This window comes from Tachypleus tridentatus, unplaced genomic scaffold (assembly GCF_004210375.1).
Source record: "Tachypleus tridentatus isolate NWPU-2018 unplaced genomic scaffold, ASM421037v1 Hic_cluster_2, whole genome shotgun sequence".
Lineage (NCBI taxonomy): Eukaryota > Metazoa > Arthropoda > Merostomata > Xiphosura > Limulidae > Tachypleus > Tachypleus tridentatus.
In genome coordinates, this window is record NW_027467782.1 from 67,139,157 (window position 1) to 67,158,031 (window position 18,875).

At 34.0% G+C, this 18,875-nt stretch overlaps 1 protein-coding gene across 2 annotated transcripts in view; it reads right to left on the reverse strand.

Annotated features, from left to right (window-relative positions):
* Nucleotides 1–10,773, reverse strand: part of LOC143242740 (ras-related protein Rab-14) — a 35,721-nt gene extending 24,948 nt beyond the window's left edge. Inside the window, exons 1-2 of one of the 2 annotated variants that reach the window (XM_076486216.1) lie at nucleotides 10,647–10,773; nucleotides 5,439–5,569 (exon numbers count right to left, since the gene is read on the reverse strand). In XM_076486216.1, coding sequence (XP_076342331.1) covers nucleotides 5,439–5,547 — 109 coding nt within the window. In that variant the 5' untranslated portion in view covers nucleotides 5,548–5,569; nucleotides 10,647–10,773. The remainder of the gene's footprint in view (nucleotides 1–5,438; nucleotides 5,570–10,646) is intronic. The other variant, XM_076486217.1, reaches the window with a different exon arrangement.
* Nucleotides 10,774–18,875: the final 8,102 nt, after the last annotated feature.

The following is an 18,875-nucleotide window of genomic DNA, read 5'->3' on the forward strand; positions in this document are numbered from 1 at the left end:
ACACTTGCCAAACATGCCTTAATCTACTTTTATATAAACTGTACTATTTAAGATGACAATAGAAGATGGTTTTCTTTTTCCAGACTGAGGAAAGTCTATTCTTCAAATTTTTGAAAAGAAAATAAGTAATTTTAACCCCATCTACATCAAGTCACCTTCCCTAACAAAATGATAAAGACTCACACTAAGTAATTTTAACCCCATCTACATCAAGTCACCTTCCCTAACAAAGTGATAAAGACTCACACTAAGTAATTTTAACCCCATCTACATCAAGTCACCTTCCCTAACAAAGTGATAAAGACTCACACTAAGTAATTTTAACCCCATCTACATTAAGTCACCTTCTCTAACAAAGTGATAAAGACTCACACTAAGTAATTTTAACCCCCATCTACATTCAGTCACCTTGTCTAACAAAATGATAAAGACTCACACTAAGTAATTTTAACCCCCATCTACATCATGTCACCTTCTCTAACAAAGTGATAAAGACTTACACTAAGTAATTTTCACCCCCATCTACATCAAGTCATCTTCTCTAACAAAATGATAAAGACTTGCACTAAGTAATTTTAACCCCCATCTACATCAAGTCACCTTCCCTAACAAAGTGATAAAGACTTGCACTAAGTAATTTTAACCCCCATCTACATCAAGTCACCTTCCCTAACAAAGTGATAAAGACTCACACTAAGTAATTTTCACCCCCATCTACATCAAGTCACCTTCTCTAACAAAATGATAAAGACTCACACTAAGTAATTTTAACCCCATCTACATTCAGTCACCTTGTCTAACAAAATGATAAAGACTTACACTAAGTAATTTTAACCCCATCTACATCAAGTCACCTTCTCTAACAAAATGATAAAGACTTGCACTAAGTAATTTTAACCCCATCTACATCAAGTCACCTTCTCTAACAAAATGATAAAGACTTGCACTAAGTAATTTTAACCCCATCTACATCAAGTCACCTTCTCTAACAAAATGATAAAGACTTACACTAAGTAATTTTAACCCCATCTACATCAAGTCACCTTCTCTAACAAAATGATAAAGACTCACACTAAGTAATTTTAACCCCCATCTACATTCAGTCACCTTGTCTAACAAAATGATAAAGACTTACACTAAGTAATTTTAACCCCATCTACATCAAGTCACCTTCCTAACAAAATGATAAAGACTTGCACTAAGTAATTTTCACCCCATCTACATCAAGTCACCTTCCTAACAAAATGATAAAGACTTACACTAAGTAATTTTAACCCCATCTACATCAAGTCACCTTCCCTAACAAAATGATAAAGACTCACACTAAGTAATTTTAACCCCCATCTACATCAAGTCACCTTCTCTAACAAAATGATAAAGACTTGCACTAAGTAATTTTAACCCCATCTACATCAAGTCACCTTCTCTAACAAAATGATAAAGACTTACACTAAGTAATTTTAACCCCATCTACATCAAGTCACCTTCCCTAACAAAGTGATAAAGACTCACACTAAGTAATTTTCACCCCATCTACATCAAGTCACCTTCTCTAACAAAATGATAAAGACTTGCACTAAGTAATTTTCACCCCATCTACATCAAGTCACCTTCCCTAACAAAGTGATAAAGACTCACACTAAGTAATTTTCACCCCCATCTACATCAAGTCACCTTCTCTAACAAAATGATAAAGACTCACACTAAGTAATTTTAACACCCATCTACATCAAGTCACCTTCCCTAACAAAATGATAAAGACTTACACTAAGTAATTTTAACCCCATCTACATCAAGTCACCTTCCTAACAAAATGATAAAGACTCACACTAAGTAATTTTAACCCCCATCTACATCAAGTCACCTTCTCTAACAAAATGATAAAGACTTGCACTAAGTAATTTTAACCCCATCTACATCAAGTCACCTTCTCTAACAAAATGATAAAGACTTACACTAAGTAATTTTAACCCCATCTACATCAAGTCACCTTCTCTAACAAAATGATAAAGACTCACACTAAGTAATTTTAACCCCATCTACATTCAGTCACCTTGTCTAACAAAATGATAAAGACTTACACTAAGTAATTTTAACCCCATCTACATCAAGTCACCTTCTCTAACAAAATGATAAAGACTTGCACTAAGTAATTTTAACCCCATCTACATCAAGTCACCTTCTCTAACAAAATGATAAAGACTTGCACTAAGTAATTTTAACCCCATCTACATCAAGTCACCTTCTCTAACAAAATGATAAAGACTTACACTAAGTAATTTTAACCCCATCTACATCAAGTCACCTTCTCTAACAAAATGATAAAGACTCACACTAAGTAATTTTAACCCCCATCTACATTCAGTCACCTTGTCTAACAAAATGATAAAGACTTACACTAAGTAATTTTAACCCCATCTACATCAAGTCACCTTCCCTAACAAAATGATAAAGACTTGCACTAAGTAATTTTCACCCCCATCTACATCAAGTCACCTTCCCTAACAAAATGATAAAGACTTACACTAAGTAATTTTAACCCCATCTACATCAAGTCACCTTCCCTAACAAAATGATAAAGACTCACACTAAGTAATTTTAACCCCCATCTACATCAAGTCACCTTCTCTAACAAAATGATAAAGACTTGCACTAAGTAATTTTAACCCCATCTACATCAAGTCACCTTCTCTAACAAAATGATAAAGACTTACACTAAGTAATTTTAACCCCATCTACATCAAGTCACCTTCTCTAACAAAATGATAAAGACTCACACTAAGTAATTTTAACCCCCATCTACATCAAGTCACCTTCCCTAACAAAGTGATAAAGACTCACACTAAGTAATTTTAACCCCATCTACATCAAGTCACCTTCCCTAACAAAATGATAAAGACTTACACTAAGTAATTTTAACCCCATCTACATCAAGTCACCTTCCCTAACAAAATGATAAAGACTCACACTAAGTAATTTTAACCCCCATCTACATCAAGTCACCTTCCCTAACAAAGTGATAAAGACTCACACTAAGTAATTTTCACCCCATCTACATCAAGTCACCTTCTCTAACAAAATGATAAAGACTTGCACTAAGTAATTTTCACCCCATCTACATCAAGTCACCTTCCTAACAAAGTGATAAAGACTCACACTAAGTAATTTTCACCCCCATCTACATCAAGTCACCTTCTCTAACAAAATGATAAAGACTTGCACTAAGTAATTTTAACACCCATCTACATCAAGTCACCTTCCCTAACAAAATGATAAAGACTTACACTAAGTAATTTTAACCCCATCTACATCAAGTCACCTTCCCTAACAAAATGATAAAGACTCACACTAAGTAATTTTAACCCCCATCTACATCAAGTCACCTTCTCTAACAAAATGATAAAGACTTGCACTAAGTAATTTTCACCCCCATCTACATCAAGTCACCTTCCCTAACAAAGTGATAAAGACTTGCACTAAGTAATTTTAACCCCCATCTACATCAAGTCACCTTCTCTAACAAAATGATAAAGACTCACACTAAGTAATTTTAACACCCATCTACATCAAGTCACCTTCCCTAACAAAATGATAAAGACTCACACTAAGTAATTTTAACACCCATCTACATCAAGTCACCTTCTCTAACAAAATGATAAAGACTTGCACTAAGTAATTTTCACCCCATCTACATCAAGTCACCTTCTCTAACAAAATGATAAAGACTTACACTAAGTAATTTTAACCCCCATCTACATCAAGTCACCTTCCCTAACAAAGTGATAAAGACTCACACTAAGTAATTTTCACCCCCATCTACATCAAGTCACCTTCTCTAACAAAATGATAAAGACTTGCACTAAGTAATTTTAACCCCATCTACATCAAGTCACCTTCCTAACAAAGTGATAAAGACTCACACTAAGTAATTTTCACCCCCATCTACATCAAGTCACCTTCTCTAACAAAATGATAAAGACTTGCACTAAGTAATTTTAACCCCATCTACATCAAGTCACCTTCTCTAACAAACTGATAAAGACTTACACTAAGAAATTTTAACCCCCATCTACATCAAGTCACCTTCTCTAACAAAATGATAAAGACTCACACTAAGTAATTTTAACCCCCATCTACATCAAGTCACCTTCCCTAACAAAGTGATAAAGACTCACACTAAGTAATTTTAACCCCATCTACATTAAGTCACCTTCTCTAACAAAATGATAAAGACTTGCACTAAGTAATTTTAACCCCATCTACATCAAGTCACCTTCTCTAACAAAATGATAAAGACTTGCACTAAGTAATTTTAACCCCATCTACATCAAGTCACCTTCTCTAACAAACTGATAAAGACTCACACTAAGTAATTTTAACCCCCATCTACATCAAGTCACCTTCCCTAACAAAGTGATAAAGACTCACACTAAGTAATTTTAACCCCCATCTACATCAAGTCACCTTCTCTAACAAACTGATAAGACTCACACTAAGTAATTTTCACCCCCATCTACATCAAGTCACCTTCTCTAACAAAATGATAAAGACTTGCACTAAGTAATTTTAACCCCATCTACATCAAGTCACCTTCTCTAACAAAATGATAAAGACTTACACTAAGTAATTTTCACCCCATCTACATCAAGTCACCTTCTCTAACAAAATGATAAAGACTCACACTAAGTAATTTTAACCCCATCTACATCAAGTCACCTTCTCTAACAAAATGATAAAGACTTGCACTAAGTAATTTTAACCCCATCTACATCAAGTCACCTTCTCTAACAAAATGATAAAGACTTACACTAAGTAATTTTCACCCCATCTACATCAAGTCATCTTCTCTAACAAAATGATAAAGACTTGCACTAAGTAATTTTAACCCCATCTGCATTAAGTCACTTTCTCTAACAAAATGATAAAGACTCACACTAAGTAATTTTAACCCCATCTACATCAAGTCACCTTCTCTAACAAAATGATAAAGACTCACACTAAGTAATTTTAACCCCATCTACATCAAGTCACCTTCCTAACAAAGTGATAAGACTTACACTAAGTAATTTTCACCCCATCTACATCAAGTCACCTTCTCTAACAAAATGATAAAGACTTACACTAAGTAATTTTCACCCCATCTACATCAAGTCATCTTCTCTAACAAAATGATAAAGACTTGCACTAAGTAATTTTAACCCCCATCTACATTAAGTCACTTTCTCTAACAAAATGATAAAGACTCACACTAAGTAATTTTAACCCCATCTACATCAAGTCACCTTCCCTAACAAAGTGATAAAGACTTACACTAAGTAATTTTAACCCCCACCTACATCAAGTCACCTTCTCTAACAAAATGATAAAGATTTACACTAAGTAATTTAAACCCCCACCTACATCAAGTCACCTTCTCTAACAAAATGATAAAGACTTACACTTTTTTTCTGTAAACTGATGCAAGAGACACGACTTTCCAACTCCCATGTCTCCTATAATAATGTACTTGAAAATATATGAATAATTATAAGGGCCTGTGGCCATCATTGCTTTCTTCAATTAGACAAACCTATTAAAAAAACAAACCATAAATATATTTTACTGTCATATCTAAAAACAATTCACATATGAACTTAGAAATACTTACCCATTTATCAAAACTAAATACAAGCATTGAACCAAAGGCTAATAGCATGAATCATCAAGTTCCTCAAATAATCAGAGATAAATATTAGTGAAAAACCTATTATTTCTAATTCATATGTACATTAATCTGTAAACAAATTAATTTATAATTTTAGTTGTACTATCAATTTTAAGGACTATACATAACACATTTTGTTGTACTCCTGATTTTAAGGACTATACATAACACAATGTTCTGTTGTAATACTGATTTTAATTACTATACATAACACAATGTTTTGTTGTACTTCTGATTTTAAGGACTATATGTAACACAATGTTCTGTTGTACTCCTGATTTTAAGGACTACACAACACAATGTTCTGTTGTACTCCTGATTTTAAGGACTCAGTAACACAATGTTCTGTTGTACTCCTGATTTTAAGGACTATATTTAACACATTTTGTTGCACTACTGATTTTAAAGACTATACATAACACAATATTTTGTTATACTGCTGATTTTCAGAACTATACTTTTTGCTGTACGACTGATTTTAAGGACTATACATAACATGTTTTGTTGTACGATTGATTTTAAGGACTACACATAACACATTTTGTTGTACTAATGATTTTAAAAACTACACATAACACGTTTTGTTGTGTTATTGATTTTTAGGACTATACATAACAAATTTTGTTGTGTTATTGATTTTAAGGACTATACATAACACATTTTGTTGTGTTATTGATTTTAAGGACTATACATAACACGTTTTATGTTATTGATTTTAAGGACTATACATAACACGTTTTGACATTATACTGATTTTAAGGACTATACATAACACGTCTTGTTGTACTACTGATTTTAAGAACTATACATAATCGTTTTGTTGCGACTGATTTTAAGGACTATATGTAACACGTTTTGTTGTACACCTGATTTTAAGGACTATATGTAACACGTTTTGTTGCACTACTGATTATAAAGACTATACATAACACAATATTTTGTTATTAAGGACTATACATAATCGTTTTGTTTGTGCGACTGATTTTAAAGACTATACATAATGTTTTGTTGTACTATCGATTTTAAGGACTATACATAACCGCGTTTTGTTGTACTATCAATTTTAAGGACTATACATAACACGTTTTGTTGTGTTATTGATTTTAAGGACTGTGCGTAATATGTTTTGTTGTGACTGATTTTAAGGATTATACATAACCGTTTTGTTGTACTATCGATTTTAAGGACTATACATAACCGTTTTGTTGCACTATCGATTTTAAGGACTATACATAACCACGTTTTGTTGTACTATCGATTTTAAAGACTATACATAACACGTTTTGTTGTACTATCGATTTTAAGGACTATACATAACCGCGTTTTGTTGTACTATCGATTTTAAGGACTATACATAACCGTTTTGTTGTGTTATTGATTTTAAGGACTATACATAACACGTTTTGTTGTACTATTGATTTTAAGGACTATACATAACCGCGTTTTGTTGTGTTATTGATTTTTTATTTTTCAGTTGCTTTCACTAAAATAAATTTAGAAATTGTAGAATTTTGCACATTGAATGATAACTATATTTGAGTAAGTTACTAACATGATGAATTATCTTTTCATTATTATACTGATATAGTCCACAGTTCCATAGTTGTTAAGAATACTGGACTTTACTCCTGATATCTAAATTATGATTACACTATTCATTTAGCAATATACAATTATTTATGTTGAATTTTTTGACAATGCATGCACCAGGGATACTCGCGCAAACAAACAATAGTAAAATAAAAGGGATTTTATGATAAAACTAGCCAAAACCAAACATTGCCTGTATATCATGTCAAGTTGGACTTGATTTCTGGTTTCAATCCCTTCAAAATACAACTTCATATGGCTGGATTTTCAGGCACACAAAGTGATTGACTTCATAGCATTTTTTACATTTTGTTTTTACTTGATAATGTGTTTCAATAAGTCTTTACTTGAAATTGATTCTAACAGATTGTAGAATTACTTCATAAACATTGGACACACCAAAACTGTTTGGAGTAAAGCAAAAATACCTTCACTCCATAACTGTTACCTTAATAATCACTTCTATATACTTGTGTTCACAGGACTTAAAAGCGATATAATTTAACTTAAATAATGAAAATGAATGAAGTTAATGGACCAAAGAGAAAAGTCTTGGTTCTTTTGTTTTCCTGCAACAAAGATTATATATAGTCTCATCACATGAAAAAATAAATAAATTTGAAGTTACAACTTATAAATTATATTTCTTTTAAACAAAGTACAATCTCACCATACTGTGACCACAGACAAAATATAATCATAACATGCTATTATGAATCACGGTCATTGCAGATGTAAGTGGTTTATTATAAATAACCAGGTACAAGTTGTGTCTCTACTGAAAACATCCAGTTAATTAACATACAAGACACTGCTTCTGCACACAGTTATGTTGGAATAATAAGCATACTTGAGAAGAAAACCCAAACTATGCGTGTAATGTGTGCAGTACTATAAGTTCTTGAAATAACAAACCAGTCAGTCATTTTTATAAAGCATATGACAGGTTTACAAATTGAAATGTTGTTTTACTAATTAACATTTTCACTATGTCACTCGTTATCCAGTTGAAGAAATGGGTGAGAACTTAGATTTTCAGTTAACTAGACTGTAGGGTGGCTGGGTGTAAGAAAGAACAAGATGGTTATTGAGCCACTAAAATAAAACTGAACTGGGTCGTTGTTACAACACCTGAAGGGTTAGTGATCTGTTTTATTATATACATCACTGATAGTAATGTGGGTAAAGTTTGTTAATGAAACCTGCTATAGTGAGTGTGTTTAGATGTTACACAATTAGATTTGGTAAATTACAATTAATTTTATTAAATGTAAAGTAATGTATTTTGATTTGGATAATTCATAATAATAATAAAAACAAACTTAATACTATGACTGAAGTATCTTAGCATATTGATAAATCACTTTGACCATTTGTTGCTAGTTGTAAACTAATAGACTTTTATAGAACATTTGTACAAGTTAAGAGATTATTACATATTACCACTACAATTATCGAGAGAAATGTATAAGGTCATATCCTTATTTAAGAAAGGTAACATTAACTAAGGGAAAACAGCTCTGGAAAGATATACTGGTATGATCCTAAAATAAAAGGGTTATATTACAGTGAGACATTAAAAACTTTCCCTTGAGAAATGATGACCACAAGAATTTATGTTGTCATGGGAGGTATCAACATGACAAATGGCTCCAGTACCTTTGTGATAGGTTTTTAAAATAAGGGGATACAAGTTAACGATTTGGAAGAGACAGACTAGACTGCAGATGAAACTGTTTCATTTTTCTAAAAGGGGTGATTGGCGTATGGAATGAGTTACCACGAACTGTAGTAGAGACAAACACTTTACAAAAGTTTAATAATGGAACCACTTACTTCTTGTGTTTATGTACATGTACATTATTGCTTCATTTTCAAATTAAATATTTCAATCATTGATAGTAAAATAAATGGAAAATGTTTAGTGGTTAAAACTGAAGAGAACTTTGAAACATTCTGACCTATTATAAAGAAAGTGGGATGCAGCTAATCCACATTCTCTTGACAACACTGGATAATATGAAAATGAAGTACTCACATCCTGCATACACCAAACAGTCTGGAGGAGGGTAAAATAAAATACAGAATCCAGCTTTCTATGGCTCATTTTGATATTATGGGTATCTTCCCATAGAGTATTTAGATACAGACAAAGGGATGTACCTAACTTAGAGGTATATAGTGTGCATGTGTTTTCTTATAGCAAAGTCACATTATGCTATCTGTTGAGCCCACCGAGGAGGAATCGGACCCCTGATTTTAGCATTGTAAATCCATAGACTTATTGCTGTAGTAATGGGAAGAGGTGTACTGTAAAGGCAAAGAATGTTGTTCTTGTGTACCTTACAACTAATAGTACCAATTTTCAAAGGCATCCACTTGACTTATGGATCATATGAAGTTTTAAAACAGCTATTTATGGAATAATATTTATTGTGCCTTAATTACCAATGACAATAATTATAGGAAAGAAAATTTGAATTTACTTTCAGACAAATGTTTTTTTTTAAATGTTTCAACACATCAGTGTTACAAAACAGGTCAAATAGGATATAATGAAAATTTAAATAAAGCAAGTGATCCTCTATTCTGTACTGTAAATAGTATTAAAATATTTAACTCTTACCTGTTTAAATAATCCATGTGCAACATGTGTAAATACACCTATATCAATTGAATTGTTTACACAATCTAATAAACAAGTTGAATAAATGTTTCATTTGGTAAAATTAAAATGGAACGATTATGAAAACTTTTAAATAATACAATTGGTATTACTAACTACTATCAGTATCATAGCTTCTGCACCAATTACAATTTTAACTTCTGCTGGAACTAAAATTTGTAAACTCTAGTCTACACTTAAGAGCGTTAAAACCTATTTATAACGTTTATAAATTTATGTAACGTATAACTAGCATAGGCCTAGCAGTTGCTTTTCTCAGTTTAGTAGTATAATAACCTTAGTTGGGTTTAACTTTTAGATTAGGCTTAATTCTACTACTAGCCTCTAATAATTTTCTCATTAGGTTACCGAATTCACATTGTTTGTTTCTTACCAAAACAAACATTTAATACAACAACAATGCTGTCTCCATGATAAACTAGGTTACATACTTTGTTTTACCTATTATTTATTACTGAAGAACAGTTAGTGATTATTATGTGTAATATGTGACTATGACTCACAATGTGTCATAATAAAGTTCAAACTCAATAAAACATTAGTCATAATTACACTTAGAGAAAAATTCTGTAACTTAATTGCATAGAACTTGCATCATAATAAAACACCAATATTTTCTAGGGTATACCTATATATATATATATTTTTTAATCCAATTTACATTACCTATTAAAAACTTAGTATTTGTAGATTGTTGCGATATATGTCAAATTTTACAATCTTCCAATCAGTAGGTGGACATAAACATGGCTGACTGCTAGTAACACAACCTAGAGGAACGACTCGATCAAACCAATAACATTTAATTTCCAGAATAAGAAATTCAAAGAAATAATGTTTTAATATTTCTGCTATGATTAAGATTAATTTACAGAAGTGATAAAAGTAAAGGGATGGAGCTATATGTTTGTTTACTTTTTTCCTTCTGTTTTGATGTAGTATTTATAGCAATAGCAAAAATATTTTATAAATTGTAATGCCTGATAGGTAATTCAGGCTACGTATCTTTGATTAATTGGAAATGGATGGTAGGTATTCAGGTGTTCGTTTTTATTTTTTTTTTTTTGTTTAGAGTTCAGCACAAAACTACAGTATGGGCTATCTCTGCTCTGCACACCACGGATATAAAAATTCGGTTTTTGGCGATATGAGTCCGTAGATATGCCGCTATGTCACTTGGGGGCATATTCAGGTGAAGAACCAGGGGTGCTCAGAAACAGTTTGTTAACAGTGAGTTATTATCTGAGACAACAATAATTGATACATCATTGTTTCGGATAACTTTCGTCTCCTGTTTAAGTCTGTACCTGTTTAGGTGCAAATGACGGTTATCAACTGTTTCACAAAATTTCTACTTCTTTGCCAATTTACGTGTAAATACCTGAAGGTGGTCAACATAATTTCAAACTAGGTTTAGGCCGACAGTAGAGGTGATGGAGTAAGAACTAAACGGGGTATAAATCAATAACGGTCAGTTAGCACTCATCCTACTTGAAAAATTGAAATTATTGGTTTATGTTTATATTAAAGAATAAAACCACAGTGGGCTGTCTGTTATTTTCAACCTCGGAGTATCGAACTTTCGATTTTATGTTTTAATTCTATAAATGTGAAAGATTGCTTTATATTTATTTAGTGCTAAACAAAGTTTTATTAAACGAAGGTTTCTTTTTTGTTTTTGTACAGATTTTCCTTAGAATGTCAATGTTGTGTCTGTACATTATTAGTTTTGATTGTTGTTGTTGTTTAATCCTGCAGTATAAAGTTCGCTTTGTTTCTTAATCATAACATTCAAATTTGATGTTCATGTACTAATAACTTGCTGGCCTCATATGATTACACTCCCGTCTATTACAGATCAGACGTGATGATGAAAACTTAAATTTCCAGAAACGTTCAGATACACTAACCACCGTTATCACTGATTGTTGCTATTCATAACGTAACATCCATACAACCTAACTCATCCACCAAGAGTTTCCTAGTATGCCTTTATAGGTTGGTTATTGTCAGTTAGATGAACTTCTATTGACGGAACCTCAACAATTTACTTACTATATCAACAGTATCTTCTTTATTTCTTTACGAAACTCAAATTTCAAACTTTCTGATAATACAAATATATAAAAAATACGTTTCAACAGCACTAAGTTACTCATTTCGCTCATAGTATTAATCAAAAAGACAAAACGCTTCATATATCACCTCAAGTCATTGGGAAGGCAGCTCCACAAGCTTTAAGGGATGGTGCTTAAATGTCAGCCAACCAGGATTAATAATTACTTAAAGAGAATCATTTGTTAACCAGAAGATGGCCTGGGTAGGTCAAAACTGGGAAGGTCTGCTTATCAATAAAGTGTTAATACCCATACCAGTCGTTCCGAAATACATTTAAATGGCATCATACCGTAAGTACCCATATCAGCTGTTCTGAGATACATTTAAATGGCATCATACCGTAAGGCCCTCAGCTGAATTGGAGGGGAATGGAGGAAACACGAGGTCAAGCTGGGGCACTTCGACCCCGAGTTCTCCCACGGCCACTCAGGGTGGTCTAAGTATGGTTAATGAGTATAACCGAGCCACGGGAACCTAAACTGTGGGGCAAAACTTCTTTTTTAATAGGAAAAAAAACAGAAACAAACACGAGAAACCATTCCATTTACAGTAGCTTTAGTCCAGTAACAATAAAGTATTTGGTTCGTGGAAAGTTTCTTTCCAACCACAACCTATCCGTTGTCCTTGTACAAGATAAGTTGATGACATGTTTGTTAACTTTTACGCAGAGAACATTTCACATTTGAACCTCATCAATACCAATAATAATTTGTCATGAAAGTAGATTAGAACAAGAGTTTGTTTTCTTTCCAATTTTGGAAGTTATAACGAGCAGAAATGTCACTCAAATTCACATTACACGATACAGAAGAACCATACACCTCGACTTACCTCCAAATTTGGTTTTATTAACCTTCTGCTAGGGTCGCGGAATTTGAATCTCCGTTACACCAAACGCGCGCCCTTTCAGCCTTGGGGCGTTATAATGTGATGGTCAATCCCTATTCGTTGATAATAGAGTAGCCCAAGAGTTGGCGGTGGGTGGTGATGACTAGCTGCCTTCCTTCTAGTCTTACACTGCTAAATCAGGGACAACTAGCGCAGATAGATCTCGTGTTGGTTTGCTCGAAATTCAAAAAAACAAACAAAACAAACCTCCTCTCAAACGTGGTAGCATTTAGATATAATTATGTTTGATAAAGAGAAAGCAATAAGGGTGCTACTATAGCGTGCGGTTTACAAAAGTATTCACACTACAGCGAGCTGTCTATACAGTTACTATCATAATTACTGTTTTAAGTTTAGGTTATTTGTAACTGTCACCTGTTATTATAAACAACACTTTTAAACTAATAAAGCACAAAGAACTATTATATAATGTGTTAGGAACAAATATAATCGTATTGAAATAAGTTCCAACAATCAAAACTAGCACAGTGATAACCTAAATTTAAGGTACACTTTTAGAACATACAACTTAACTTATTATTTGCTAAACAAAACCGTGTAGCGTGCTGAAGTGTATTCACTAAAGTATGAGTATTTCTGTAGACAACAGGTTATAGTGTAAATATCTCTGTAGACAACACACTATAGTGTAAAAATATCTCTCTGTAGACAACACGCTATAGTGTAAATATCTCTGTAGACAACACACTATAGTGTAAATATCTCTGTAGACAACACACTATTGTGTAAATATCTCTGTAGACAACACGCTATAGTGTAAATATCTCTGTAGACAACACACTATAGTGTAAATATCTCTGTAGACAACACGCTATAGTGTAAATATCTCTGTAGAACAACACGCTATAGTGTAAAATATCTCTGTAGACAACACACTATAGTGTAAAATATCTCTGTAGACAACACACTATTGTGTAAATATCTCTGTGAGACAACACGCTATAGTGTAAATATCTCTGTAGACAACACACTATAGTGTAAAAAATATCTCTGTAGACAACACACTATAGTGTAAATATATCTCTGTAGACAACACGCTATAATGTAAAAATATCTCTGTAGACAACACACTATAGTGTAAATATCTCTGCAGACAACACGCTATAGTGTAAATATATCTCTGTAGACAACACACTATAGTGTAAATATCTCTGTAGACAACACGCTATAATGTAAATATCTCTGTAGACAACACACTATAGTGTAAATATCTCTGCAGACAACACATATAGTGTAAATATCTCTGTAGACAACACACTATAATGTAAATATCTCTGTAGACAACACACTATATCTCTGGACAACACACTGTAAATATCTCTGTAGACAACACACTATAGTGTAAAAATATCTCTGTAGACAACACACTATAGTGTAAATATCTCTGTAGACAACACACTATAGTGTAAATATCTCTGTAGACAACACACTATAGTGTAAAATATATCTCTGTAGACAACACACTATAATGTACATATCTCTGTAGACAACACACTATAGTGTAAAAGACATATCTCTGTAGACAACACACTATAGTGTAAATATCTCTGTAGACAACACACTATAGTGTAAATATCTCTGTAGACAACACACTATAATGTAAATATCTCTGTAGACAACACGCTATAGTGTAAATATCTCTGTAGACAACACGCTATAGTGTAAATATCTCTGTAGACAACACGCTATAGTGTAAATATCTCTGTAGACAACACACTATAGTGTAAATATCTCTGTAGACCACGTACAGAATGGAACACAATTCTATTAGGAAGTTTTTAAAACCAAAATAAAAAACATGGGAAAACGTCAACACACTTTACCTTTCAAATTCAATAACAACAAATCACAATAACAACAAATTACAATAACTTAAAGAAAAGATCAGATGGAAATCTGGACAGACACTTCTTTCAGAGTTAAACTAATCTTAAACAGGAATCACCTACCAGTATCCACAGAAATATCACTTAATCTGTCCATGAACCCGACACTAGTGCAAGATAATTTAAAACTAAACTCAAAACAAAGCGAAGACATTCGCCACGAGACTTTAAAAAAAAACGTCAAAGAAACTTGTGAATTACCAGTCATTACGATAAAGTCACAACGAAAATGTCGTTGGGGTATTCTATGTATCAGATATGATCCAGAAGAAGGTATCGAACTAGGAACGACTGTGGTGAATCAAATTGGGTAGGAATCGAGTGCTTCGAACCTCAACAAATCAACCTTTTGTTGTCTGCAGCCAGTTGTGAGAAATTATTTCCATAAAAATTTTATACTCTATTAATGTTTTGTTTTTGGAATTTCGCACAAAGCTACTCAAGGGCTATCTGTGCTAGCCGTCCCAAATCTAGCAGTGTAAGACTAGAGGGAAGGCAGCTAGTCATCACCACCACCGCTAACTCTTGGGCTACTCTTTTATCAGCGAAAGTGGGATTGACCGTTACATTATAACGCCCCCACGGCTGGGAGGGCGAGCATGCTTGGCACGATTCGGGCGCGAACCCGCGACCCTCAGATTACGAAGCGCACGCCTTAACGCGCTAGGCCTACTCTATTAAGATAAATTACTAAATATATGATAGAACAGTACCAAAGTGTTTCTCCCCATTAAACAACTACATTAATTATGATAAATAAGCCACCTATAGCTAGATATGACATTATATTAATATATTGTGAGTGTATTATCAGTGTATGTATGTAAATACACTCCTAGTAAACTCACTAGTGAAGAGTACGCGACTGATTAGAGAACAGTGATTGCAACCATCTAACATTATGCTCATCACGTGTACATGTTAATACGATCTGTGAAAAGAATCAGATGAAGTGTCTGCTAAAAACCGAACTCTGACCCTCGAGCTACAAACCAAACTCTGACCCTCGTGCTAGTACATCATTAACTTTTACATTAGCTAAATTTCCACAGGAGGTGTGAAAAGAAAATATGGCCCCCCTCCAAAAAAAATGTTACGACCTAAACCGACACTGATTGGTTGATTGATCATAACCTGTAAACATTCCTCTTGTAAACAACGTATATTCTTAGCTACCAGATATAGTGGATAAACATGCAGGCTGTATTGAATATAAGCGACGAACAGCCGTGGATGGAGGTAGTTGTTGTTTTTGGATTAAGCACAAAGCTACTCAATGGGCTATCTGTGCTCTGTCCACCACGGGTATCGAAACCCAGTTTTTAGCGTTGTAAGTCCGCAGACATACCGCTGAGACGTTGGGGGAGGGAGGATGGAGGTAGAAGTCCAGTGTGAGTCTGTTTCTCTCGGGTTTCTTGACCAAATAACGACTAGAGAAAAACATTTTTACAACAAACCGCAAGTAGACAAAACCCGAAGATTCAATCAGGGTAATATTTTTTATCAACTACTAACACCTGAATATTTCAACCATCCTGCTCTCTGTGGAATTCACAATTACAAGTAAAGTGTCAGACAATATAGCCTTTATTCAGGAAATTAAAGGAGTTGTAGAAGGTGACGTCTTAACTGAAATTCGTTGTCCCCAGGATTGTGTCCCGTAATCCCGGAAGGACTACTTTTTAATTATTATTAAAATAAAAATAAGCCATCTTTGGCTAACTATTCAAATACTTCAATGTAGTTTTGTTTTCGAATATTGCCTGTTCACGGCTGTGAACGCGTATATAAACAATAACACTAAACTTGCAAGAATCACACCTTTCATTTTACATCAGATCATCTTGTCTTTACCAAGATTACACCCTAAACTCTATTGTAAACGAAAAAAAAAAAGCCCCACCTAAAGAAGAACAAGGGTTGTTTTAATATGTACAATGTAAGTCTCTATATCCAACTACCAAAACCAAAAGAAACCAAGCCGAATTAACCAGAGAATCTGACCTCTCAGATGTCAAGTCCTACAACGAAAATGGCAAAATGACGTCATAGATTGCCTTTTCCTTGAACGGCACCTGAAAGATTTCCTGGACAAAGCTACCAAAGTTGCTACCATCAGTAAATCCGTTAAAAGAAATTATAAAATTCCCCAGCAAAATACCCATCGCATATCGCCCTCTATTGTTTGCAGCTGTAGTTAACCATCGTGATACTTCCGTAACTATACGAGTTTTCACTGATGTTTTCTTCCCATGTAGTTCCATATTAGACAATAATCCTGCAGAAGTTTTAGCACCCTGCCAAAAATGTTGTTTTTTCTTCTTTTGATGACAGCTGCTGTTTCTCTTCAATAAATAATATTTTGCCATTGAAATTATTTCTCCTTGCTACAACTTTAATATCAGATCCACTGATCTCATGTATTAATTTCTGTAGTATCTTTATACCAACACACTAAATATATGTTACGTATCAAGAGAGACTTCCGCCGTTCAGTGGTAAGCCTAACCTGAAACAATCCTACAAAATAGTTCCGATACTTGTGGTGGGCATATCACGCTCAGTGGTAAGCCTAACATGAAACAATCCTACAAAATAGTTCCGATACTTGTGGTGGGCATATCACGCTCAGTGGTAAGCCTAACCTGAAACAATCCTACAAAATAGTTCCGATACTTGTGGTGGGCATATCACAGGTAGCTTATTGTATAGCTTTGCACTTGAGAACGAACTAACCACAAAATCTCGTGCACCCGGCTCTTTAAATCCTATTAGCTACCAACCACGACAACCATGATGACGTTTGCTCATTAAAATTGTTTTGTTTTTTCTTGTAGAAATCCTCCCCAACAAATTATTTGACTGAGGGTAAATCGATCCTCTCACATATTTTATTTCGTGTCGCGACATTCTCTACTCTTCAAAAGCCGAGCTAAAGGAAATTATTTAATTTTCAAGCAAACCCGAACACAGGAAGCGACAATTACGAATTATCGAGATGTATCAGCCATGTCTATTACAGGTTATTGGTGTCCATAACAGTTTTTTGTTTTGTTTTTGAATTTCGTACAAAGCTACTCGATGGCTATCTGTGCTAGCCGTCCCTAATTTAGCAGTGTAAGACTAGAGGAAGGCAGCTTGTCATCATCACCCACCGCCAACTCTTTTACCAACGAATAGTGGGATTGACCGTCACATTATAACGCCCTCACGGCTGGGAGGGCGAGCATGTTGGCGCGACAGAGATGCGAACCCGCGACCCTCAGATTACGAGTCGCACGCCTTAACACGCTTGGCCATGCCGGGCCTGTGTCCATAACAAGGTTATCTTGTTGTTTCCTTAGTGAACATTTGTCCACCATGGGGTTCGAACTTCGGATTTTAGCATTGTAATTCCGTAAACTTACTGTTATCCCGCAGGGGATCCTGTAAAGAAACTTACTCATATAAATTTTGTAATGTTTTGAATTCCGTTTAAAACAACTCCTTGTGCAGAAATATGGATACTGCAATTGACATCAGTGAGAAACACGTAATTCATCACAATAAACTTCGCAGTAAATTAACGTTAACAACCGAAAATGTGGAAGATTTCTGAATATTTTTTTGTTCCGTAGACTGAAATCTGTTTGTTCATTTGTAGCATTTCATGTAAGGCTATTCAAGGGGCTATTCTTAAGTTTGAAATGGTATGCTGGAAAAAGGCAGGTGGTCAACATCACCCACCGCCAACTCTTGTGCTGCTTCTTATAGTTGACACATTACAACACTTCTACAGTTGAAAGGACCAGTGTGTTCGGTGATGAAATCTGATCCCACAGATTTGACTAAAATCTGAGGTTTAGTTTTCTTTCTTCAAGAACTAACTTTTCTTAAACTTCGTTCTTTCCACACACACACACGTACACAAAATTTACAAGATGAATGATATTATTATAACTAAATGTGTTATTGAAGTCTGGTGGCGGCCGACTGTTCTTAA